An 8,532-nucleotide genomic window follows, 5' to 3' on the forward strand; every position below is an offset into this window, starting at 1 on the left:
AATATGGGAAACAATGTAAATGTCCACCATTAGGAGATTGATTACAAAGATTATGGTGCATCCAAACAGGGACTACTTTGCCAAACTTCAAAAGAATGCTGGTTGGGCTTCCCTGGTAGCGCAGTGGTTGAGAGTCCGCCTGCCGATGCAGGGGACACGGGTTTGTGCCCCGGTCCGGGAGGATCCCACATGCCGTGGAGCAGCTGGGCCCGTAAGCCATGGCCGCTGAGCCTGGATTTTTACATGCTGAAGAAAACCAGTCCCCAAATATATTGTTAAATAAGAGTTACTTCAAAAGTGTATATGAGGGCTTCCCTGGTGGCGCAGTGGTTGAGAATCCACCTGCCAATGCAGGAGACACGGGTTCGAGCCCTGGTCCGGGAAGATCTCGCATGCCACGGAGCAACTAAGCCTGTGCGCCACAACTACTGAGCCTGCGCTCTAGAGACCGCAAGCCACAACTGCTGAAGCCCGTGCACCTACAGCCCACGCTTCCCAACAAGAGAAGCCACCGCAATGAGAAGCCCGCGCACCGCAACAAGAGTAGCCCCCGCTCACCACAACTAGAGAAAAGCCCGAGCGCAGCAACGAAGACCCAATGCAGCCAAAAATAAATAAATAAATTTATAAAATAAAGTATATATGGCACACAAAATGTTCATAGCAGCATTATTCACAATAGCCAAAAGGTGGAAACAACCCAAATGTCCATTAACTGATAAAAGAATAAAGAAAATGTGATATATATATACATATATATGAACATTATTCAGCCATAAATATTATACTGAGTGAAAGAAGCTAGACACAAAAGGACATATACTGTAGGATTCCACTTATACAAAATGTCAAGACGAGGCAAATCCACAGAGATGGGAAGTAGATGAACAGTTTTCAGGGCGTGGAGTGGGGAGGGAGGAATGGAGAGTGATTGCTTAATGAGTATGAGATTTTCTTTGGGGTGATGAAAATGATAGGGGTGATGGTTGAACAACACTGGGAATGTACTAAATGCCACTAAATTGAAGACTTTGAAATGTTTACAATGGTGAATTTCATATTATGTGAAGTTTTACAACATAAAAAATATATGTTGCATATTTTCATTTGTGTAGAAGTGGGGGGAAAACAACATACGCATGTTTGATTGAATGAATATAAAACATCTTTTGAAGGACATGTAAGAAATTTTAGATGTCTCTGAGAAGTGCACTGGGTGCTGGAAGACAGGAGTGAGACATTTTTCTGAATAACTAGCTTCAGGAGTGGCTCTACCCTGGTTGCCATCCTTAGGTCTCCTCCAGGTGGACCCTCAAAGACCTGCAATCCAACAGTGCAGAGACCCAGCAGAAAGAGGGTTCCCTTGGTCCTATTGGTCCGTCAAAATCCCAGGCAGTCTCATTGGTCTGCCTGGGTCCATGTCCACCCCTGGACCAATTAGGGTTGCCCAGGAAGATGAGCCACAGCCCTCATTGCCCAGTGGAGTCAGCCCCTCTGACTCACAGAATAAGAGGAGGGAAACTTACATACCCGAGGCAAAATCAGGATGCTGGAACCCATGGAAGGGAGAAAGGATGTCAGCAGGGAAAAGGCGGGATGAAAGAAATCTCATGCACTCATCTCCAGAAAAATGCCCCTGCCATTCCTCTAGTCAAGGAAGCTAAGGCACAGCTGGAGCCCAAGGCAGTCTAACCAAGGGACTGGACCCTGGCTTCAGATGAGTGGTTGGAATCTCTAGGAGTTCTGTCCCATCTGACATTGAAGCATGAGCAGTTAACGACCACCCCACTTCTACAACCATATCAGACATTTACACTTTTTTCCTCTTCTCCCTTTCTTTGTATGCCCGAAACGAAACTTTCAATACCCCTCGGCCCACACTCTCCCTACCCCCACCTCCACACCCACCCCAGGGAAAATTTGCAACTTCTCTGCCTTCCTGATGCAGGAACTCAACACCCAGTTTCACACACTTCATTCCCAGGGGACTGAGAGGAATCGCTGGATTGGTTAGTGACCCAATTAGGACAGGGCTGAGAAGGGCCAGACCCATGGGAGGTGGCTCGAGAGACAGAGTGAGGGAACGACGATGCGGGGGGAAGGGAGGGGAGAGAGATTGGGGACAGGGAATGGTCCTGAGGAATGAGGAGACGCTTCCCAACTGAATCATCACCAAGCACCCCCAGCTGAAAAACATTTTGTCCACCAAAGTGCATTTTTGAAGTAACTACCCACGCGCTGTCTCATTTTCTCATTCATCAAAAAAAAAAAAAATTTATTGAGCCCCTGCTGTACACTTCGCACTCACTGGGATCTTAGAACAGCCTTGATACAGAGGAGGAAATAGGATCCGGGGTTTTGTCACTTGGTCATAGAGGCAGGATTCGAACCCAGGCACACCTGGTTCCAAAACCCACAGATGGGTTTCCTGGAGATGGATGTGACAATATGGAGGGCTCCAGGAGGGACCCCAGTGCCACTCCAGGCAAGACCTCGAAACTGGGGTCTCCAAAAGCTGGGGTGGTCTTGTTCATGGACAGTCTCCCTGAGCTAGCTGTTAACACTGGGGAGTTTGGGTCCTGACTTCTTAGCACAAATTACCCTTTAGAACATGGAGCTCAGAGAGGATTTTGAGGTTTAAAGACAATTCAACCTCTCCTGGACCTCTAAGAAGGAAAATGTGGGGGGAGGGAGGTTAGAAAAGGAGAGAGGAACTCAGTGAGAATGGGGATGTGGTCTCAGAGAGGAAGCGGGAGCCTACTGCTTGCATAGCACAAAGGGTAGGGGCACGCCAGAGCCTCAGTTTGTTCATCTGGGTGCTGCAAGGGTGTCTCGTGAACAGCTGTTGTCTGGGATATAGTTAGCGTGCAAACGGAGGATATCCAGCAGCTCCAGAAGTCCACCTGGGTCTGAGATGCTGCCTGGAGCTGGGCCCATCTGGTGAAGGGGCAGCCATTAAGCCCTATGGGGCACACAGTTCGGGCCCATGGTAAGAAGTTCCTGAGAACTGGGAAGTCAGTTGTCCTGGGGACGACGTTGACAGTCTCTATGGTGACAGTTTGGAGGGGCGGGCCCTACCGACAAGGGAAAGCCTAGGGGGACAGGTGTTCTGTTACCTCGGACACCGGAGTGTGGTCTCCATGGCAACAGCTGCCGGGGGCGGGGGGTGGGTCCAAGCCGCTTTGGGGCGGAGCTTGGAGGGTAGCAAGGAGCTGGGGCACCCCGCGGAAAGGAGCAGCCTGTTTCCATGGTGAGAGCTGGAGAACCGAATGTTGGGTCACTCTCAGGACAGTTAGGGGAGGGGGTGGTCTCCATGGCTGTTGGTCAGGGTGAGGACAGTGGGAGTGAAGTTGTAGGTCTCAGGGGTGAATGTGGGTGAGATAGTAAACGTGCGGTGTCCATGGTTACAGCTGGAGGAGGGAGGTACTAACTCCATGGGTGTGACTGATGAAGGAAGGGCTGTGTGACTCTAGGTGACAGGTAGAAACTGGGCTGGTCGCCTTGGTAACAATGGGAAGTGGGGCAGCTTCTCTCTGTAGTGAATGACATAGATTTTATGGGTCTCTGGGCCTGGGAGATGGTCTCTTAGGCGACAGCCAGGAAAGGGACCGTCAGGTGAAGACGAATTTGCTCCCTCAGATACCTAAGGGATGGGCCACGGCTGCCAGTAATGCGAGCCAGCTGGGGCGTGTCAATCTGTCTTAACAGTGACAGACAAGGGTGGTGTCCCCTGAAACTGGAGGGGTGGAGCTGTTCTCCACAGTGACCTGGGGACACGACCTGTTACTATGGAAACTGGGGGACTCGTGGGAGAAGGGGGGAGAATGGGAGTAACCAATCTCCAGGTCACCCTAGAGGAGAGGACAGGAGCCCACAGTCTTCATGTGACCATGGTGGCATGGTCAACTGACGAACTCTGAGGTTTCTGGTTTCTCTACAGGTGATAGGGAGGAGGGTTCAGTGTCCCGGTGACCTTAGGGGACCAGTCTTCAGTCTCCAGGGAGATGCATAGGACGTGTGCCCAGTCTCCTGATAATCCCGGGGGTCCAGCCTCCAGGCGACCTTGGGGGTAGTTCCAGAAGACCTCGCGAGACGTTTCCAGTGTTCAGGAGACCTCGGGTTCTGTTGGTCTCCAGTGGTTCTCAGAGGGTGTGCCCTGTCTCCTGGAGAAAGTTGGGAGAGGAGAGGAATCCACTGTCCAGGAGAGGCGGGGCTTGGTCGATTTCCAGGGGACTCCAGGGGACTTGGCTTCCGGGACTGGCCAGACTCTGGGGACCTCAGAGGGTGTGGCCAGGGTTTAAGGACCGCAGGAGGCCTGGTCAACTTGCAGGGCACCGCAGGGTGCATGGCCAGTCTCCAGGGGTGTGGTCCATCTCCAAGTGGCCGTAGGGCACTCGGCCAGCCGCCAAGCGCCCCAGTGGTCCACGGCCCGGGCCTAGACGCGCAGCGGGGTCCAGGCGGCGGGGTCTCGCGCACCTCCAGCCCACCCGCCGCCTCCGGCCCAGCCCCAGCCCCAGCCACCAGGTGCGGGGTCCGGTGCACCAGGCGCGCGGTAGCAATAGACGCCGAAGAGGCGGCGCGTGGCGTCAGGAAAGCCGAGGCTGCGCACACCTGGCCGGCGGCCGCCGCAGCGCGCGCGCGGGTTCACGATGGGGTAGCGTGCGCTCCCGTCCGCCAGCCAGCCTGCGGTGCAGCGGTCCAGCAGCTGCAGCTTCCACGCAGCGAACAACTGCCCCACCTTGGCCACGGCCGCTCCGCGCGCCGCGCAGGCGCGCGCTGCTCCCGCGAAGGGCACGGGCCGCAGCGGCTTCAGGAAGAACACGCGGCCTGCAGGGGGGTGGGGAGGAGTGGTTAGGGCCGCTCTTGGGACCCGGCTTCCTCGGGATTCAGGACACCCTCCCGCTTGCAGCCTAGGACCTCAGCCTCAGGGCTCAGATACACCCCCTCCCCTGAAGCCCGGGACCACAGCCTCGGCTAGAGCAGTGCTGGTGCCAGGCGATGTTTGATTGCCGTGCCTAGGCAGTACTAGGGAAGGGATCTCCTGGTTCGGACCCCCGAGGGCGGGTGTGGAGAGGAAGGACAGGGAGGGAGACCTGGGCGGAGTGGTAAAGACTCTGAGAGGGAGGGGTACCTGTGTGTGGGTGGGGTCTCATACGCGGGGCGGGGCCCGGGCCAGCGGAGGGCAGGACCATCCTCCCAGGGGTGGAGCCTACGCACCCGGGAGGTTGGATGTGAAGCAGAAGGCGTCGTAGAGTTCCTCGGCGTTCTGGCGGTAGCCGTAGTTGCGCACACCCCCCGAGGCTCCGCCGCCAGCCCCGGCGCTCCCGGCCCCGCCCAGGCCGCCGCAGGGCTCCCGGGGCTGGCTCACCGGGTACTGCACCGAGCCGTCGCGCAGCCAACCCGCGTTGCACCAGTCCAGGCCGTCGCGCCAGGCCGCGTGCAGCTGCTCAGCCGACGCCAAGATGCCGTCCTGTTCAGCGCACGCGCGTTGCGCCTCCGTGAAGGTCAGCTTGTAGCGGCCTCCACGCGGGTGGTAAGGGAAGACTACGCCTGAGAGGATACACGAGGGTCAGCTCGGACCCCCCAACTCTCACCCACCTACCTGACATCTGTGGTGCCGTGTGACTCTTCAACCTAGACCTTTCAGGCCATCCCTCACTATGGCCTCAGAGCTGACCATGCCTTTCCCCAGTTCACACCCCTCATACTCGCTGTGCCTTAAGCTTAGGATTCACTTGACCCTCCCCCTTGACATACTTAATCATGTCCACCTCCTTTCCACCACTGGAGACCTTTGTTCATGTTCTTTCCACCTTTCCATCTGTCGAACTACTATTCATCCTTCAAAACCCAGCTCCCACAACCCTCCTCCATTCAGTTCTACGTGCTTCTGACATTCTTCCAGCATTGGAACCTTCCTTCTTGTCAAATCCTGAGCCCACAAGACTGACTCCCTCACACTGGGAGCCCACGAAAGTTTGATCCGGGGCAAAGACCTCTTTGATCTCCAGCATTGTCCAGGACAATTCCCACTGGTTTCCCTTCTACCTTCAGTTCTTATAACTCGTCCCTCATCAGAATCATAGTCATCTCAGCTCACTAGCGTTCTGTGTGTCTGTGTTTGTGGGCTGGACCTTGGGGGTGCAGGTGCAGATGCTTCTCTCAGCAGATGCAGGAAGGATCAAACAGCAGCGGGAGAGAAGAGCTGGAGCCTGACAGACTAGAGTTCCAGTCCTGGCTCTGCCACTCACTGGTATGTGCCCTGGTCAAGGCTCTAACCTCTCTGAGCCAGTTGCCCCTCTGTGAGTAATACCATCTCCCTCAGGGTTTTGGGGAAAATTAAATGAAAGCTCAGAGAGCTCTTCAGCCAAGCTCCTGGCACACAGAAAACACCCAATAAAGGAGAGCTGCTTCAGTTATTGTTGTTGTTTTTCGCTATTGTTGGGAAGTTCAGCAAGTGAGGGCTCTGAAATCTCCCTAGCGTCTTCTGAGGTGGAGTGAAGAAGGCAAACCACATGGGAGGGAATTCTTCAGAGAGAAACCCTACTTCCCAGCTCCACAGTCAGCCAATCAGAGCATCCCATCTCCCAGGCACAGTGATTGGCCCATGGATAGGCAAATGACTCAAGCTGGGCCAATGAGGGACAACTCTGGAACTCTAGCTAGCACTCCTAGGAAATCAATTGCCAAGCTGGGAGGGTGGAAGCCTGGCACTACTTTTTGGTTCCATCAGGGGAAACTTGTCCAAGGAAAGCCCACCCAGGGAAACAGAGCTGAAGGAAGGATTTCTGACATGATGTGAATGCCTGGATCTCACTGTGCCTGGATCCTACCAAAGGGTTTCCCGGTGTCTTCACTATTGACATTTTGGACTGGATTATTCTTTGCTGTGGGGAGACTGTCCTGTGTGTTGTGGGCTGTTTACAGCATCTCTGGTCTCCACCCACTATATCACCACAACTTACTTCTAGATCTTGCCAATACCCCCGGGTAGCGAAATCACCCCAGATCAGAACCATTATCCTACCCCACCAAGCCGCTGAATTCCTTCAGGCCAACTTGATTTGATTTCTGTCCTTTGCAATACCCTCCTCTCTTCTCCCTTAGAAATCAGCCTCATCCTGCCCACAGGCTAGTCACCTTCCAGGTCCAGCTTGACCATGCCAGTGTCATCCTCCAGCTCGTTGGTGACCTCGCACTCATAGCGCCCATAATCCTGCAGCGTGACGTTTCGGAGAACCAGGGAGGCATCCCCGGGCCCATCGCCCTGCAGCTCAGCCCGCCCGCGGTAGCTGCCAAAGGCCCGGTGCTGGGCACCCAGTGCCACGAAGACATCGGCAAAGGCCAGCGGGTCCACCACCTTGGTCCACTTGAGGCGGACGCTGTCGTGGCCGTGGGCGGCTGCCTCGTAGTGGTAGCGGCAGGGCAAGACGATGGTGCCACCCCGGTGGCTGACCACCTGTCCCGGCGCTGTCTGCACCACCACCGAGCCCGACTCCCCTTCTATGGGCAACCAAAGAGGGTTAAGAAGAGGTTCTAGGGGTCGGGCAGGGGAACCTGGGGAGGGGGACCCAGGGAAAGGGATGTGGGAAGAAAACTTGGGTGCGGATCAGGAGATCAGAAGGGTAAAGGGGCTCCGTAAGGGGACTAGGGAGGGGGCGGGGACTGTGGACCCCCAGCACCCTCCGTCCTCCCCGCTCCATGCACCCTGGTGATCCTACTTGGCCACGGCTTCTGCGGGGCAAGATCCGCTTCCACGGCCCTGACTCACCCAGCACGTGCACGACCTTCTTCCGGCCGTGCTCCGCTTCCGCGGCGCCGGTGAGCAGCAGGACTCCCCATGCAGCTGTCCAGAGCGCCCCGCGACCGAGGGCCGCCGCCGGAGCACACACCTGGGGGCACAGTGCGCTCAGTGCAGCCTCCTGGCCTTTGTCTTTCAGAAGACTAACTCCCTGGCCTTCCTTTCCCGCGGCGAGGACTTCTTACATGCCCAGGTCCCCAGCCCAGCCAGGATCCCAGAGGATTCCCACAAGGAGAAGGCTAGCAGACCCTCCCACCCACAGACCCTCCCACTCTCCCAGGATCTCACACACTTGCCCTTGGGCAAAGCGCACGCCCCTGGACTCACTCTCCCTTAGTTCTGCACGGGCAACCCACCTGACCCCCTGACCCCAACACCAGAGCCTCGAAACTCCGCACCTTTCTCTCTTTCTTTTCTGGCCCAGGCCAAGGATTGGGGAGGAGGGAGGAGGGAGGAGGGAGGAGGGGCTGGAGCAGCGGCAGCAGCAAGGTTATCAGTGCGCCAGGAGACTGCAGCAAACCCGTGCAGGTGGGGGTGGTAGAGGCAGAGAGGGGGAGACACACAGAAAGAAGGCGAGAACGGGGAAAGAGACGGAGACAGAGAGAAAGGCAGGGAGAGATGGAGCCAGAAGGAAAGTGTCACAGACAGAGGAAGGAAAGATGGAGAGGGACAGAGATACAAAGGGAGAGAGAGAAGAGAGTGCCAGAGGGAGACACGGAGAAGAGTAAGGA

At 56.0% G+C, this 8,532-nt stretch overlaps 1 protein-coding gene across 1 annotated transcript in view; it reads right to left on the reverse strand.

Moving 5' to 3' along the window:
- Positions 1-2,288: 2,288 nt before the first annotated feature.
- The window catches only part of HAPLN4 (hyaluronan and proteoglycan link protein 4), a 7,970-nt gene continuing 1,726 nt past the window's right edge, over positions 2,289-8,532 (reverse strand). Inside the window, exons 3-6 of the mRNA XM_027085838.1 lie at positions 7,772-7,978; positions 7,141-7,503; positions 5,218-5,550; positions 2,289-4,827 (exon numbers count right to left, since the gene is read on the reverse strand). Coding sequence (XP_026941639.1) covers positions 4,436-4,827; positions 5,218-5,550; positions 7,141-7,503; positions 7,772-7,978 — 1,295 coding nt within the window. The 3' untranslated portion in view covers positions 2,289-4,435. The remainder of the gene's footprint in view (positions 4,828-5,217; positions 5,551-7,140; positions 7,504-7,771; positions 7,979-8,532) is intronic.

This window comes from Aethalodelphis obliquidens, unplaced genomic scaffold, assembly GCF_003676395.1.
Source record: "Aethalodelphis obliquidens isolate GAN/ISIS:26980383/991018 unplaced genomic scaffold, ASM367639v1 scaffold53, whole genome shotgun sequence".
NCBI lineage: Eukaryota > Metazoa > Chordata > Mammalia > Artiodactyla > Delphinidae > Aethalodelphis > Aethalodelphis obliquidens.